This window comes from Tursiops truncatus, chromosome 11, assembly GCF_011762595.2.
Source record: "Tursiops truncatus isolate mTurTru1 chromosome 11, mTurTru1.mat.Y, whole genome shotgun sequence".
In the NCBI taxonomy this organism is placed as follows: domain Eukaryota; kingdom Metazoa; phylum Chordata; class Mammalia; order Artiodactyla; family Delphinidae; genus Tursiops; species Tursiops truncatus.
In genome coordinates, this window is record NC_047044.1 from 10,028,094 (window position 1) to 10,045,288 (window position 17,195).

General features: G+C 54.7%; 1 protein-coding gene across 4 annotated transcripts in view; it reads left to right on the forward strand.

Annotated features, from left to right (window-relative positions):
- PLA2G6 (phospholipase A2 group VI) overlaps window positions 1-16,845 on the forward strand; it is a 50,374-nt gene extending 33,529 nt beyond the window's left edge. For all 4 annotated transcript variants that reach the window (XM_033866060.2, XM_073788185.1, XM_073788183.1 and 1 more), the window contains 8 exons: window positions 1,785-1,863; window positions 4,274-4,437; window positions 6,167-6,317; window positions 13,384-13,520; window positions 13,922-14,076; window positions 15,261-15,428; window positions 15,927-16,000; window positions 16,150-16,845. In XM_033866060.2, the coding sequence (XP_033721951.1) occupies window positions 1,785-1,863; window positions 4,274-4,437; window positions 6,167-6,317; window positions 13,384-13,520; window positions 13,922-14,076; window positions 15,261-15,428; window positions 15,927-16,000; window positions 16,150-16,294 (1,073 nt within the window). In that variant the 3' untranslated portion in view covers window positions 16,295-16,845. The remainder of the gene's footprint in view (window positions 1-1,784; window positions 1,864-4,273; window positions 4,438-6,166; window positions 6,318-13,383; window positions 13,521-13,921; window positions 14,077-15,260; window positions 15,429-15,926; window positions 16,001-16,149) is intronic.
- Window positions 16,846-17,195: the final 350 nt, after the last annotated feature.

The following is a 17,195-nucleotide window of genomic DNA, read 5'->3' on the forward strand; positions in this document are numbered from 1 at the left end:
CAGCTCCCCTCCTCTCTACCTGGCTCCCAGGCCCTTGGGTCAGAGCAGTCCCTGTGGGAAGGAAACGGGGCCGCATGGGAGAAGTTGTTGAAGGAAGCAAAGGAGGGTGGGCAGCACTTGTCAGCCTCGGGTGCAGCCAGCAGCCCATAGCGCCCAGAGGCTGCTGGGGTCCCTGGCTAATGGCCCGCGGTCCATTTCCCCCAGAGGGTGCCCTGGACGCCCATGAGGTGGGTACTTTCTTGGCCTCTCTGTGCCCTGGGAGCTCGGGTGGGCAGTGAGGGGTGCTGGTGGTGGCTCAGAGCCCTCGGCCCTCTGGCTGTGACCGGGAGCATTTCGGCCACGCTGCTGAATCTCTGTCAGATCTCTGTGTGCTCCTCTTCCGGCCCCTTTGGTGACCTACTGGCCAGGCAACCAGGATCTGCCCCGTGCATCCTTGGTGTCCGTGGAGACAGCCCCTGAGGAGGCGGAGACCTCCTCTGGGCTTCTGTGGGCTGGCCCACCCAGGGCCCCGGATTGTTTGGGAGTGGGCTTCCCCGAACAGGGCAGTCAGAGACCGATCCTTGGCACGCTGGCGCTTTTTTTTTTTTTAACTCTTGGCGAATCAGACGCCAGCATCTTCAGCCAGGATACCCCGGCCAGCCCTGGAGCTCAGGACGGGCAGAGCTGGCAGCCACAGTTAGTCCTTCTGGCTCCGCCTCTCTCCTCCCCCTGCCCCTCCCCACCCAGGACCTGCCCCCCATCGTTATCTCTCGATTTTACAGGCAATCAGCCACCTAAGCCAGGCTGGATGGTGGGCCTGGGGCGCGGCGTCAGATGGGTAATGCCCTGGGCCTAGAGGGGCCGCAGAGCCCGCTGTGCCCCAGGTTAGCTGCGGCTCTAGTCCCCGCTGCTCCTTTCTCTCAGCTGCACGTCCCTCTCCCTGGTGCTCTGTCCACGCCTCTCCTGGCCAGTCTCCCACTTACCTTGTCCCCTCTGGCCACTTGCCCTGGTGAGGGGGAGACACACTGCCTGCCAGCCTGCCGTCCTGCTTTGCTGCTTCTAGACTCCGTGCACAGCTGTGGGAAGGGCCCGTCAGAATCGGGATGACGTGACACTGCTGGGCCAGGCGACCTGGGGCCGGGCTGCTTGTCAGGAGGGCAGCTAATCCATTTGGTGGGCGTGGGATGGGCCTTGGGCACAGGGGCAAACGTGGATGCTACGGGTGGGTGCATCCGACCTGAGGCCGCTGAGGAAGTTTCCAGACCTGGGATCAGGGCAAGAGGCATCTGGAAGATGGTCGGGATACCTCCATTCCTTCATGGAGTTAAACCCCGAGGAGTGTCCTAACTCTGCCCTTTTGGCTAAATGACCTTGGACGAGCTGTGTGGCCTCTTTGAGTCTCATCTGTAAATTGGGGGCCGTGATTCTGTGACGGTGGCCGTCAGCGGCGGCGGCTCCTGGGCAGGAAGAAGTGCTTTGTGAACTGCACACGCAGGGCACGTGGGGGGCGCTGCGGGGCTTTGCGAGGAAGACACAGGAAATCGGGAGCTGGCCGGGCAGGGTGGGGCGCCATTCCCAGAGCAGCGGGCTCCCCTCTGCATTCCAGCCCATCGCTCCCTGAGGGGCCTGTGGCCTCTGGCCCTGCTGTATCCTGGGATGAAGAGCCCTTCCAGGGGGTGGGAGGCGGATGCTCCTGCTAGGGACAGTGGGGTAAGGGCACAGCTCCAGATTTGCCCTCAGGACCCATGGGGGGACGGGGAGCGGCACGTGCCTGGCCCCAGCCCCCCCTGCCCTGTGCCTCACAGAACTGCAGGACCTCATGCACATCTCCCGGGCCCGGAAGCCGGCCTTCATCCTGAGCTCCATGAGGGACGAGAAGCGGACGTAAGTGTCGGGGGCAGGCTCATGGGCAGGGCCTCTGCCGGGTGCCATGCAGCAGGTGTGGGACTTTTTCTAGTCTGTCTCTGGCTCTGCAGGGTAGCTCGCACTCTCTGTAGTTCACAGCAAAGAGACTGAGTCTTTAGGGAGGCTGGGCCTGCTTCTCCGTCAGTCACTGTGCCGGCTCCGGGCCACACAGTGGAGCTGGCTGCGGCCCTGTCCCTTCTCTCTCCGACCCTGTCATGGACTGTCGGGGGAGATGGCCCCGCTCTCCTCTGGAGGGAGCCCCCAGCTGCCCTGATGCTGACGCTGCCTCCCTCCAAGAGCTAGTGGGTGGGTTGGTTCCCCAAGCATCTGCCGTGTACCCAGGCCCATTCTAGGAGGCAGGCTGGGGTGATGGGCACGAAGGGAAGAAACCCAAGCCCTGTCCCTGAGGACAGTCCCTGGTGACAGTGGTTGTCCGAATCAGTGCCCACCAGCTCGGCGAGTTACCAGGACAAACGTGTTTCCTGTCAGCTGTGCTCTCTCCACCCTTCCCTGTAATGCTGGAGGTGGTTTATCAGTTCTCTGTTTTTTACTATCCTGTGTGCCTAACAGCCTTCCTAGGGAGGCATTAGTAACCTTGTTTTGCAAATGCAGAACTTGAGGTTAAGTGACTTGTTTAAGGTCAGAGCAGACTCAGCCCAGGGCTTCCGAGTCCATGCCCTTTCTGCTCCTGCAGGCTCTCTCCTGGCTGCACCCCTCGTGCCCTCCCCTGCAGGGAAGCTCTCTTCTCCCAGAAGCAGCTCCCAGGACCAGGCAGCCACATCGGTGGCTGGGCCTCTCCTCGTCAGAAGGCTCGGCCTCCCCTTGCTGTAGCCCACTCGTTTCCTCGGCCACCCTGTGCCATGTGCCCTAAGGGTGCACCTGCCCTATTGCCCGTCTCCCCCTTCCCTCCCACTGCGCCCCCCCTCCCACACACACCCCTGCGCAGGGGCCGAGCAGGGTACCAGAGGGAGGACTGACAGGTCCCCACCAGTAAGAGGAAGGAGGCGGCAGATTCTCCAGCAGGGCTGGGGAGTCTGCACAGCCTGAGCGCCCTCCCTAGAGGTGGGGCTGAGACAAGAGTCAGGATACCCCTGTGAGGACCTCCCCATGCAGGTGTGTGAGGACCTCCCCACGCAGGTCTCTGAGCCACACAGCTCAGCCCTGCTCCCTCCATTGCCAGCCCCACATCTTCAGAAAGGTCTCTTGCCTCTTTGCTCCAGCCTCCCTGGCCAGGGGCCCTGCAGGCCTCCGGCGACAGCACCGCCTCCTCTGACACGCTCTGGGCTTGCTGCAGGGCTGGGCAGCTTGTCCAGGAAAAGACGAGGGACCCCGCAGGCGGGCAGCGCAGGCTCCTTCATCTACCAGCTGTGCGTCCGTGGGACGCCTCCCACCCGCAGAGCCGGGCCTTGCCCTCATGGGGGGAAGAAAGGCAGCAAACAAGTGACCAAAAGCAATTGCGGATGGAAGCGAGAAGGGCTCTGCACCACAGAAGTGGGTGGGGCAGGGGCGGGCTGAGCGGGAGCGTCCCGATGGCATCGGGCAGGCTTCTCTCAGTGGTGACATTTAAGCTGGGATAGAAAGAAGAGGAGGAGACCGGAAGGAAGGTTCCAGGTCTGAGCACAGACGATAGAGGCCTTCTTCCCCGGGGCAGGGGCTGGGCGTGGCGGGCCGTAGGGAGACGGGTCAGGATGTGTTGGAGAGTGTGTGACCCGGGAGTCCACAGACCCCGGTCCAGATCCACCTGTGTGACTCCGAGCTTCGTGTCCTCACAGATATGCACAGGGTGACAGGGAGTATGCACCTGGAAGGGGTTTGGAGCATTTAAGTGAGTTCATGCTGGTGGAAGCTCCTTATGGCTCCTGACGCACAGACGGTCCTTCCCCCGTGCTGCTCCCACCTGACTGGAGGGGCCTGACCTTCTTGGACGCCTGTTCCTTGTGGCCGCGGGAGAGCAGCCCTTCCCCCAGCCTTGTTTAATTCAAACAGACTTTTATCAGGCACCTGCTTCGGGTCAGGTCCGGGACTGGGGATCTGGATCTGACCAAAACCAAGTGGCCTTGGGGAGCCCCTGTTCAAAGTGTGGGAGACAGACCCAGGCGTCTGCCGAGGTGGCACATGGCAGGGTAGTCTTCCCTGCCCCCTGCTGCCCTCACCTTCCTGTGTCTGTCTCTCTATTGCACCTTTCGCCTCCAGGAGTCCTGTGTTTATTCCTGTACTGACTTCGCTACCGCCTCCCCAAAGCCCCGGTAGCACGAGCTCTGCAGGGCTCTGCAGGGCTTGGTCTCCACGCGCTCAAGCGGCTACCGCGGGGCAGGTGCTCAGGGACACGGCATGCAAAGTGCCGGCTGTAATGGGACCCTCTTCTCTCCCACTGCTGTCCCCACCACAGCCGCGACCACCTGCTCTGCCTGGACGGAGGGGGCGTGAAAGGCCTCGTCATCATCCAGCTCCTCATTGCCATTGAGAAGGCCTCAGGCATCGCCACCAAGGACCTCTTCGACTGGGTGGCGGGGACCAGCACGGGGGGCATCCTGGCCCTGGCCATCCTGCACGGTGAGGGCAACCCCTGGGCTGCTGAGGCAGGACGGGTTGGGGCCGAGACCTGCCCTCAAATGGGGCTGAGTTTGTTCTCCGAGCTTTGCGGAGAACGTCATGGGGGAGGGGAGGGCCCATAGGCCCTTCGGGGGGTGGCTGGGGTGTTGGGGTCCGAGGCTGGAAGGAGGAAGGGCTGGGGGGTGGGCTAGGGTGATGCCCACCCAGCCACAGAGGACAGAACTGGTTTCACTCTCAGCGTTGGGAGCATTTTTATACCGGTTGCCATGCCCCTGCAAGGCAGACACAGAAGGGCCTCAGAACTGCTGGAAATGAGGAAAAGCATTCTGAGGGTGGGTGGAGTTGGTGGCCTCAGGAATGAGGAATGTGACTTGGAGGGGTCACAAATGCCAGGGCCCTAGTCTGCACACTTCATTTTACCCACACAGGGTAATGGAGGCCCTGGGGGGAGAGGTGACCCAAAGTCACACGGCCCACTGGAGGGCTTGCTGGGGCTAGGAGTCCCAAGGACGCCCATCCCAGCACTCCCCAGCGACACAGAAAACCCACGCAGTTCGCTGTCACTACAACTTCCCAGAGGTGACGGGGCATTTTGCTTACTGGACAGACTTCCGGGTAGGCCTTGTCTCGGCTCGAGCAGTGTCTCCTTTATGGAGCTGTCTGGGCTGCGTGATGCTGCGTGTGGGGGGCCCCCTCCGACCGAGCTACCGCCCGGCGGGAATTGTCTCAGCATCCCTGACTGGGGATCCCTGCCTGGGTTGGGTTCCATGCCCTCCAACTCGTCCTGCAGATCTGAAGGCACCAGGAGAGGACCCTCCCCCTCCAGGACATCAAGGCCTTCGGGCCAGGCCTGTGCTGGGTGCTAGGCGTGCAGGGCTGAGTCAGGTGCACGCCCCACCTCAAGGAGCCCCGGGTCCCATGGGGGAGGCGTAGGCATCCGGGTGTTCCCAGTGTGAGGAGGCCATGGCCCGGCACCCAGGGTGTGCATGGGAGGGACGTGGGGCACAGCCAGCCCAGGAGGTGACCTAGAGCAGCGGCCCGTGGGGCCCTGGGAGGAGGAGGATTATGTCGGCAAAGCTGCTGGGACTTCTGTCCCCTGGCCTCTGGGGCCCCGTGTCCCCTCTCTGGTCTTCCCTGAGAGAAGGGCCAGCTCAGGGCTGGCTTCCACCCGGCTGGGCATGAGATCTGGGCGTGGAGCAGAGTGGGCGGAGGTTCTAGTTTCTCCTCCAGAAAGGGTCACTTCCTTCTTCAGGGGACATTTATCCCCCATGCAGGGTCTTCAGGCGCCCGGGGGCTATGGAAGGGATCTGAGAAGCCCTCCCCTCCGCAGCCCCCCACTTGCACCCCTGGGCCGCTGAGGCGTGCTGGGCAGCTTCTCCATACTGTGAGGTGCACCCTGCCCCTTGGAAGCTGTCTGTTCTCGCGGGACAGGGCTGGTCTTTCTACTCCACGGCAAATGGGGTGGATCTAGATTTATAAGCTTTTACACGTTCAGGACCCCTTCTTTAAAGAAAACATGCAAATTACCAGTACAAGGTTAAGTGCCGAGCCTTGGAGCTGCTGAAGGGGGTTTCTGCCTGTGGGGGAAGTTGCGAGGATGGTCCCAGGAGCCCCAGCTTGGTTGGTGCTTTGGTAAATCTGCCCCCTGCACCCCGCTGGTTCCTGTGCTCAGGCCCCCTGTCAGGGCAGCCCTCGCATCTCTCCCCACCTCCGACCCCCTTGTTCCTAGGCAAGTCCATGGCCTACATGCGTGGTGTGTACTTTCGCATGAAGGATGAGGTGTTCCAGGGCTCTCGGCCCTACGAGTCAGGGCCCCTGGAGGAGTTCCTGAAGCGGGAGTTTGGAGAGCACACCAAGATGACGGATGTCAAGAAACCCAAGTAAGCCTCCTCCCCCTCCTTTTCGGGAGCACAGCGACTTTGGCCCCAGCCATGCACCCCGTCGGCTCTTCCTTGGAGCAGAGGACTCCCTGCCCTGGTCTGATTAAAGCTGGATGGGGGGCGGGGGGGGTGGCTGAGGAACACAGGTGCAGAACACCCTCGACCCATGTCTGATGTTTTTCCACCCAGACAGCACATCCCTGGGTCAAAGGGGGTTGGTTCTCGTCCCTCACACACACACTTGCTGAGCACAGCTCTGCCCCGGCACTGCCTGTGTGTGTGTGTGATGGGGTGATGCAACCATCAGGTGGGAAGGCTTACGATCTGGTTAGGAGATAAGTGACCTAAAAAAATGGCAACCACGCAAGACAGCATGTGCTTATTAAGAGGTCCCAGAAGAACCTTCAGCACCACCACTTCTTTGTAGTATTTATTTCCCATCCTGGAATTACATTATTGTCTGCCTAACTCCTGGCTCGCCTGCCAGACTGTGAGCTGCGTGAAGCAGGAACGTGACTGCCTTGTTTTTCTGTTGCCCCGGCATCTAGCACAGTGCCTGCCCCAGAGCAGACCCCTGAAAAGTGTTCAGCAGCTGACTATCCGTGGAAGCAAGGGGGAGAAAGGACTGAGAACAAGGTGGTCAGGGAGGGCTTCCTGGAGGAAGTGAGGTGTAAGCGAGCCCTGGAGAGTTGGGAGGATTTCTTTTCATAGTAAAGCTTTTTTTTTTTTCCATTTAATAATAACACATAGTCTTTTAAGAAAATTTGGAAGTTTTGGAAAGTAAAAAGAAGAGGAAAATATCCATGATTTATTAACCAAAAGTTAATGTTTTGAAAAACATTTTTTGTATATTTTATCCTAGACAGTTTTTTTCTTTTCTGTGGTGAAATAGAACATACATTTAGAAAAGGACATTAAACAGTTCCATGAATAATTCTAAAGCAGACACCCAGATATGACCACCAGCCAAGTCCAAAAGCCCCTTGAGTGTGTGCCGGCCCCCGTCATAGCTCCTGCTTCCCTCCACCTCCCACGGAGGTAACCGTTCTCCTGCGACCTGGATTTCCTGGACTTTCTGTCTAGTTTCGGCACCTGAATGCAGCCCTGAGCACGGTTCCGGTCCTGCCTGTCTCTGGGCTTGGACGGAATCCTTTTGTGTGTTATCCTTCCTTCTGTCAATGCCGCATTAGTCAGCATGGTCCCTACTGTGGGGTGAAGCTGTACTTCGTTCATTCTCACGGCTCATATGACTGTGCCCCCACGGTTTATTTCTCCAGATACCTTCAACGGGCACTTGGGTCGTTCCGTTTGGGCCTCTTGAGTCTGCAGTGGACATCTTGGGACTTATCAGAAGACCCCGTGGGGCACATGCCTAGGAGCAGAGCTGCCAAGTCTGCTTGGCCTCAACGCTTAGATTCTGCCCAGCTGTTTTCCAAAGTGGTGGTTTCTATTTCCACTCCCATTAGCCATGTTTGAGAGTTCCTGGCACTCTGCATTCTTGCTAACATTGGTTATTGTCAAACCAATTTAGCTTTATAACGTTTTTGTCTTTATAAATCTGGGGTGAAAGATACTGTCTCTGTTGATTGGAATTTTCATCTTCCTGATTACTAGTGAGGTTGAACACCTTTTCATATGTTTAGAGACCATCTGCATTTCCTCTTTTATAAAGTTCCTATTCAAGTGTTTTACCCATTTTGGGCACAATTGGGTTGTGTGTTGGGGGTTATGAGGCTTCTTAATTCTCTTTTTTATATTTTGAAAACGAGTCCTTTGATGGATTTCTTCTCCCACTCTAGGCTTGTCTTCACTCTCCTTACGGTGTTTTGTTGATGAGCAGATGTTCTTTTTTTTTTTTTTTTCCGGTACACGGGCCTCTCACTGCTGTGACCTCTCCCGTTGCGGAGCACAGTTTCCCGGACCGGGGCACGAACCCACGTCCCCTGCATCGGCAGGCGGACTCTCAACCACTGCGCCACCAGGGAAGCCCTCTCAGAATACTTTTTGCCTTGACTTTGTCTGATATTAATATAGTTATCCTAGCCTTCACTGGTTATATCTGCATGTGGTGTGTCTGTGCTCGTGCTTTAATTCAGCCTTCTTGATCCCTGTGTTTTACGCGTCTCTCTTGTAAATAGCCTATAGCTGGACTTGTTCTTTATCTGATCCGTGCATTTAGTGTATTTATAGATTTTTATTGCATAGTAATATATTTAAGTTATTTAATTAGTTAAGTCTGTTTTAGCTGATTGGTTTGGCTATCAGAGCCTTCCTATAGTTAATCTAATAGTTTATGTGGCTGGTCCATTTATACTTACATAATTACTCATATTTGGGGGACGACATATGCGATCCTATTTTGTTCCGTGTTTCTTGCCTTCTTTGGGATTTACTGAATAGTTTTAGTCATTACATTCCACCCCCAACCCAATAGTTTGAAATTTATGCACTCATTTCTGTTGTCTTTTTTTTTAGTGCGTATTATAGAAGTCTAAATTTAACTGATACCATTATCCCCCCTCAGATAATCAAGGATTTTTTTTTTTTAAAGAAAATTGCAGAAGAATTTGGACGGCACAAATCATTCTTTTTATTTTTTGAATTTTATTTTATTTATTTTTTATACTGCAGGTTCTTATTAGTTATCCATTTTATACATTACATATCTTAGTAGTTATCCATTTTATACATATCAGTGATTGTCAATCCCAATCTCCCAGTGCATCCCACCAGCACCACCCACCCCCCGCTTTCCCCCCTTGGTGTACATACATTTGTTCTCTACATCTGTATCTATATTCTGCTTTGCAAACCGGTTCATCTGTACCATTTTTCTAGATTCCACATATATGCGTTAATATACGTTATTTGTTTTCCTCTTTCTGAGTTACTTCACTTGTATGACAGTCTCTAGGTCCACGCCATCTTATGGGAAAACCCAAACGAACTTTTTGGCCAACCCAATAATTACTTTTCTGAATTTTAAATCTATCTTGTTTTTTTAAAACCTCACAAGATATTGTTTTTTGAAGTTGATGTTTATTTATATTTATCTAGTGGTGAGCTGGGAAACCAGATCTCTAGGGGGATAAAACCCTGGTTTTTAGTGTTTGCCAATTCCCATGGTGTAAATACCCCCACCATGGCTGATTTCAAGCTACCAACAGTTTAACAACCAGCTCGTGAGATTTAGCAATAGGTTCTCACAAGCCAGTGTGAGCTGGCTCCAGCTCATGCATGTGTGTGTGTGTATGAGTATGCGCATGTGTGTGTGTATGTATACACGTGTATCACTTCTTTGCTTTACAGTCTTTCCTGTGACCACCTTCCTCCTGCCTAAAGTACCTTCTTTTGCCTTTCCCATAGAGATGGTCTGCTGGTAGTGAATTCTCCACTAGCAGAGTTGTTTGAAAATAAGTTTATTTCACTCTCATCATTTGAAACTAGTTGTATTTCACCCTTATCAGTTGAACATTCTTTTATTTCTCTCTTATTCTTGTTGAGTATAGAATTCTAGGCTGGTGATTTTCTTGTAGAACAAGAAAGATATCATTCTATGCCTTTTAGCATCCATTGTTACACTTGCAGTCAATTTCAATTTAACTCTTACTCCTTTGAAAGTAAGTAGTCTTTTTTCCTCTGGCTGCTTTTATTTATGTGTTGGTTTATTTGTTTTTGGTGCTCTGCAGCTGCACTAAGATATATCTAGTTATGAATTCCTTCTAATTTATCCTGCATGGGATTTGTTGGCCTTCTTAAATCTTTGGATTCATGTCTTTCTTCAGTTCTGGAAGCCTGAGTCATTATCGGTTCAACCTGGCCTCTGCCTGATTTTCTCTTGCCTCTCCTTCTGGAGCTCCAGTTGAAAATGTTAGAGCTTTTCTGTCTTTCATGTCTTATAACTCCTCCTGTATATTTTTCATTTTATCTCTCTGCGTTGCATTCTGGATAATTTCTTCTTACCTATTTTCCAATTCACTAATTCTCTCTTTAACTTTATCTGATTTTCCATTTAACCTATTCACTGAGTTTTTATTTATTTAAATTTCTAGAAGTACTCTTTGTTTTTTTCTTCAGATCTTCTAGGTCATTACTTATAGTTTTCTATTCCCTGAAAATATTATCAAGCTTGTGTTTGATGTCTTTCAACATTGTAAGCATAGCTGGGTTTTTTTTATATATAATTTTTATTTTATTTATTTATTTTTGGCTGCATTGGGTCTTCATTGCTGCACGTGGGCGTTCTCTAGTTGCTGCAAGCGGGGGCTACTCTTCATTGCAGTGCATGGGCTTCTCATTGCGGTGGCTTCTCTTGTTGTGGAGCATGGGCTCTAGGCACACAGGCTTCAGTAGCTGTGGCACGCGGGCTCAGTAGCTGTGGTTCGCAGGCTCTAGAGCGCAGGCTCAGTAGTTGTGGTGCATGGGCTTAATTGCTCCACAGCATGTGGGATCTTCCTGGACCAGGGCTCAAACCCATGTCCCCTGCATTGGCAGGCGAATTCTTAACCACTGTGCCACCAGGGAAGTCCCAAGCATAGCTGTTTTACAGTCTTTGTTTGAGGATTCAAATAACTGCTGTCTATGTAGGTATGTTTTGCTGTTTGTGTTGTTTATGCTTATTTTTATTCATGGTGTTTTATTTCTTGACGTCCCCCCCCACCTGTTTTGGAACTGTGTAGTACTCCTTAGTGTTGAGAAATATGTGCAGATTCTGTGAAGCCTAGAGTGAGGGTATCTTCTCCAGAGTGTCTTATGTTGTATCCTCCAGGTACCCATGTACAGTAGCATCTAGGGTCAGTGTAACTAAATTCTTGGCATGAAGGTTTTGGAACTTCCCCCCAGGTGATGAGAATTTAGACTACAGATCTGCAGGAGGGTTAGTTTGTGGTTATACATTTTCAGGGATTTTTTTTTTCTCCTTTCTTTGTTTAATGCCAGCCAACTTTACTCACAGCCTCCAGGCGTGGGAAAGGGGCAGGTTTATTTCTGGTTTAACCCTTATCCAAGAGGGTAGCCCTTTGGGATTACAATCTAATGTGGGGAGGGTCTCCCATTAGATCCCTAACCTTCAGTGAACCCTGGGCTTTGACTTCTGTCCCTCTGGCCCCATGAGGCCATCAGCATGGAAGTTCAAATTGATAGTTTGGTGTCTGCCTTCAGGTCAGAGATGAGTCTGTGCTCCATTTACCTCTGTGAGTTCTTGCTTATCCTTAGAGTTTACCTTCATCTTTCCTTTCTATCTTATCAGATCTTCTGTGCTTTTTTTTTTGAATTTTATTTAATTTATTTTTTTATACAGCACGTTCTTATTAGTCATCAATTTTATACACATCAGTGTATACATGTCAATCCCAATCACCCAATCTTCTGTGCTTTTTAAAAAATTTTTTTTGCGGTACACGGGCCTCTCACTGCTGTGGCCTCTCCCGTTGCGGAGCACAGGCTCCGGACGCGCAGGCTCAGCGGCCATGGCTCACGGGCCCAGCCGCTCCGCGGCCTGTGGGATCTTCCCGGACCGGGGCACGAACCCGTGTCCCCTGCATCGGCAGGCAGACTCTCAACCACTGTGCCACCAGGGAAGCCCCTTCTGTGCTTTGAAGATCAAAAAAAATTTTTTTTCCAGCATTTAGTTTTTTGTTCATTGAGAGGTATGTTCAAATAACCTTTCCACAAGATTCTTAGAGGTGGAAAACCAATCTTTTTTTCCCATGCGTAGTTTTTGTTCCCTTTTCTTTATATTTTTCATTGTAACAAACACCTTTCTGTGTTAGTCTCAGCTCCTTGCTAGTGTAATTTGAAATGGCTGCAAAACATTCCATTGTTTAGGCACTCCCTCCTATTATTTCCATGTAGAGCATTCACTTTTCACTGTAATAAATTACACTGCATGAATAGCCTTAAACAAAAAGCTTTCATTGTAACCAAGGTTATTCCCTTAGGCTGGACTTTCCAAAACGGAATTCCCAGATCAAAGAGCCAGGACAGGTCTTCCCTGGTAGCGTAGTGGTTAAGAATCTGCCTGCCAGTGCAGGGGACACGGGTTCGAGCCCTGGTCCAGGAAGATCGCACATGCCGCAGAGCGGCTGGGACTGTGCGCCACAACTACTGAGCCTGTGCTCTAGAGCCCACAAGCCACAACTACTGAACCCGCGTGCCACAACTACTGAAGCCCGCGCGTGCCTAGAGCCCATGCTCCGGAACAAGGGAAGCCACCGCAATGAGAAGCCTGCGCACCTCAACGAAGAGTAGCCCCCACTCGCCGCAAATAGAGAAAGCCCTCATGCAGCAACAAAGACCCAACACAGCCAAAAATAAAGAAAGAAAATAAATTTAAAAAAAAAGAGCCAGGACATTTGTAAAGGTCTGAATACATATTAGTTTCCAAGGGGGCTGTGTCAGTCTACACTCCCCTCGGTATTTAAGGATGTCTGAGTCTCTTGAGACAGTCAGGAGTCTTCTTTAATAGGTTGTAGACTCACATGGTAGAACACTGATTAGGTATCAGAGATGACATGCTGAAAAGTCTCCCCCGACTCCTGTCCTGGAGCTGCAGCCCCCAAGCAGTCCCCTGTCCCAGAGGCAGCTCACTGTTGCCAGGTTCTGCACATGGGTCCTTCCAGAGTTACCCTCTGACCAAGCAAATAGGTACATAGGGTCTTTGGGGGTTTCCTTTTAAATAAATGGTGGCATATTATACACACTGTCCTGAACCTTGCTTTTTCCACTTAAATATAAACCTTGGCGCTCACCATCCAGCAGTACGTGAAGCAATACCTCAGCCGTTCTCCAGCGGCACAGACCCCGCTGCGCAGAGGAGCCACGGAGCATGAACCGTCCCACTGGTGGACGTTTAGTTGTTTCCAGTCGTTTGATTTAATGCCATTAATAGCCTAGTGTGTGCCTATCTCCCCGCACATGTGGGAGTGTCTTAGGATGGGTTCCCAGAAGTAGGAATGCTGAGTTTAAGAATTAGTGCGTCGGTGGTTTGGACAAAAATTGCCAAAGGTGGATTGTCCAGGGCGGATGGGTCAGTGGCTTCAGTGTCCTGCTCCTTGTTTCTCTCCAGGGTGATGCTGACAGGGACACTGTCCGACCGGCAGCCGGCTGAGCTCCACCTCTTCCGGAATTATGAGGCTCCGGAGTGTGTACGGGAGCCTCGTGTTGGCCAGAACGTTAACCTAAAGCCTCCACCTCAACCCTCAGGTTAAAACCATGTTTGGTGCATCTGTGGGAAGTGATTGGCCCGAGAGGCTGCAGGTTGGTGGGTGGGAGTCGCAAGCTTGCTGCCAGGCACCCCCAGCCCACCACCATCCCACCCATTGCCCTGGTCTTCCCTCCCAAGGGTATCAGCTGAGGGTCGGCAGAGCCAGGGAGCCATCAGGCCTCGGGCAGGCTGCACCCTGCCTTCCACCAGGATGGCGGGGCCAGACAGCATGGCCTGTCGGTCCTGCTTCTGAGGAGTCCCCAGCCTCACCCTCTTCCCACAGTGCCATGTGCACGCACACACACACACACACACACACACACACACACACACACACCCCCCCTTAGATCCGAAACGCACATCTCTTGTGCCACTGGGCCCCCTCCTCCCCCACCCGCAGAGCAGCTGGTGTGGCGGGCAGCCCGGAGCAGTGGGGCAGCCCCCACCTACTTCCGGCCCAACGGGCGCTTCCTGGATGGCGGGCTGCTGGCCAACAACCCCACGCTGGACGCCATGACGGAGATCCATGAGTACAACCAGGACTTGATCCGCAAGGTGAGAGCCACCTCGGGTTGGAGGGGCTGGAACTGACTGCCCACAGCGGCCTCTCCTGTTTCTGCAAACCTTGACTGTACTCTGGGCTGACTCCTGGGAGAGCAAATGGCTTTTCTTCATGCATTCATTCATTTGTGCACTTAACAGCAATTTTATGTCACACTCGAACCTGCCTGATTGGTGGTGTCTGCCCAAAGCACTGTGCTAAGAGGGATTCTGAGGCCCATTCCGGACTAGGTGGTGAAGGGTGTTACGATCAATTAACAGCATCTGCTGTTTGTGGGGAGGACAGCATGCATACCAGTATGTGCCAGTTTACAGGCCTAGCCACGCTGCCCGGCCTGGAGACACACGCTTGGGGAGCTCACATTCAGGGGAGACAGTCCATAAACAAGGACACATCCATCCGAGTGTTTTAGGTGCCGTGACAGAGAACTGTGCAGGGGCCCAGGAGCATCACCCCTGCTGAGAGACATGAGGGCTCAGAAAGGGCTCACAGAGGAGGGGAGCCCATGCTGAGGCCTTTGGGGATGGGGCAGTGCAGAGTCAGTGACCGTGAGGAAGAGAAGCGGCCCTCAGCCCGAGGAGCTTCCTGCAGAGGTGGGTGAGGCCCACTCAGGTTAGGAGAAGCAGTGTGGTGTGGGGGCCTCTGGGTCTGGGGCCTGTCTCTGCCCGTGCTTCACTTCAACCACTGCCTCGGGCTGTTGATAGTACCTGCCTGGGGCCTGTCGTGAGGCTTCCGTGGCCTCTTATCTGTGAAGTATTGAGAACAGTGCCTGACCTTGAGTGTGCCGCATCCTTGTTGGCTGTAGCTGTCACTGCGGTCATCACCAAGCCCCTGATGAAACCGCAGGTGGCAGGGAGGTGAGCGCTCTCTAGGGGCCAGATGTGGAAGGGCAGGCTTCCTGGAGGAAGAAGGAATCAGTGAGAGACTGTGGGATGGGGAAGGGTGCTCAAACGTCACTCGTCTGAGTGCATGGGGAGCCTGGGTAGGTGGGTTGCCAAGGCCGCCCAGGAGATTGGCAGGAGAACTTGTTCTGAAGCAAAAGAGAGGCAGCACAGGCTGTGCTTCTGCCGCAGGAGGCCTGTACTCCTCTTCACAATCCCCCAGGGAGCCTCTCTCTTACCCCTGGGTGCCCCCGATCTGTGGGGCAGGCCTCCTCTCACCTGTCCTGTCCCAACAGGGTCAGGGCAACAAGGTGAAGAAACTCTCCGTTGTCGTCTCCTTGGGGACAGGGAGGTCCCCGCAGGTGCCTGTGACCTGTGTGGACGTCTTCCGTCCCAGCAGCCCCTGGGAACTGGCCAAGACTGTTTTTGGGGCCAAGGAACTGGGCAAGATGGTGGTGGAATGTGTGAGTATGGGCCCCTCCCCAGGCCCGCTTCCCTCGGGATCTCAGCCCCGGGATGAGGCTTCCCGTGGGACCCTGGGTGTCATGGGGATGGCAGGGCTCTGTTGACCCTCCTCAGCCAGCTCGGGGCAGGGGCGTTCCCCTTCCCCTGTAGCGTCTCAGTGCTGGCAGGGACCTTCGGTGACCACCTCCAGTGGGAGGTGTGGAAGCCCATGTGGAAGCCCAGAATGTCAGATGGACAGAAGCTAAGGGGGCAGGGAGCTGGAGGCCTGTCCACTCAGCCCCTCCACGCTCACTGACCCTGAACGCTGCCGAGCCACCCGTCAAAGCCACAGGCCGTGCCCCTCTGCATGGCTGGGACAGTCACTGCAGCCCAGGAAGGGGGATTTGCCTTAGGTCACTCTGCTGATAGGGGCTAAGCCAACCTGGAACCTGGGGACCCCAGGCAGGGGCTGTGTGTGTGGCGTGCGCTGGACGCTCACAGAGGCTGCTTCTCACCAGTGCACAGATCCGGACGGGCGGGCCGTGGACCGGGCCCGGGCCTGGTGCGAGATGGTTGGCATCCAGTACTTCAGGTGAGGGCTCTGCTGGCCCCAGTCCCCAGCCTGGACTTTCCCTTTCCCCAAGGAGGTGCTGTGTGTCCCGAGTCCGCCCCAGTCCTAGCCCTTGTCCCCTACCCAGGCCGAGTGTCCTGGGGGTGACCCCTCCTCCTTGATCCGGACAGACTGAGTCCCCAACTGGGGACAGACATCATGCTGGACGAGGTCAATGACACGGTGCTGGTCAACGCCCTCTGGCAGACTGAGGTCTACGTCTACGAGCACCGGGAGCAGTTCCAGGAGCTCATCCAGCTGCTGCTCTCCCCGTGAGGCCGCCGGGCCCGCAGCTGTCCCCAGGCCCAGCTGGGAGGCGGGGCAGAGCCAGGCCCAGGCGGCTCTGTGTCCACAGCCCCGGCCTAGCGGGGCACGGGGCTTCCTGCGTAAGGCTGGTCCTCAGGCCTCTCTCCCGCTCTGTCCCCGCCTGCTGGCTCTTTGTGTCCTTCCAGCTTAGGAAGCCTCAGGCCTCACTCAGGCTGCTCCCTGACCCCCAAGGTGGCTCAAACACTAAGGCCTCCCAGAGGGCCCCAGGTTCTTCCCGGGCCCCTGGAGCTGCAGAGACCCCTTCTCCCCTCTGCCCTCTCCGCTGGGGGTGGAGCCAGAGAAGCGGGCCATCACCACCCCATGGGGAGGGAAAACCTAGGAGTGGGGTGTCCCATTCGACTTTGCCCCTCCGCGCACCCCAGCCGCCCGCCCACGAGCTCTCCTCAGCTCTCAAAGGTCGCTCCTGTGACTTAAGTTATTCTTCCCGACAGAAAGTGGTTTATGACTGGAGAGGGGCTCCAGGGACTGCCCCAAACTGTGAAATAAATGGTCCAATTCTGGTTTGCCTGTGTTGTGTGCACTGTGGTGTGAGTGCCCCCCACCCGCCAGCCCCCCTCAGCCTTGACCTTCAGCCTTGGCTGTCACCTGCCTGTGCCCACGCAGACGGATGGAAGCTCTGGTTCCCAGGCTCCGCGGGCCAGGGACACCTCTCCTCTTCAGGCCTCCCCAAATCAGGGCCTGAGGGTGTGCAGAGGCGGCCGCCAGGCCCACCTGCCCCACGGTGGAGGGCAAGCGAGAGCCCCACTTGCCAGAGGAGGGGATGAGACCCAGAGAGGGCAGGGGGCTCGGGCACCGTCACACAGCAAGTGACCAGGGCCAGAGCGTGCCCGCAGGTCTGTGCGACTCCAGG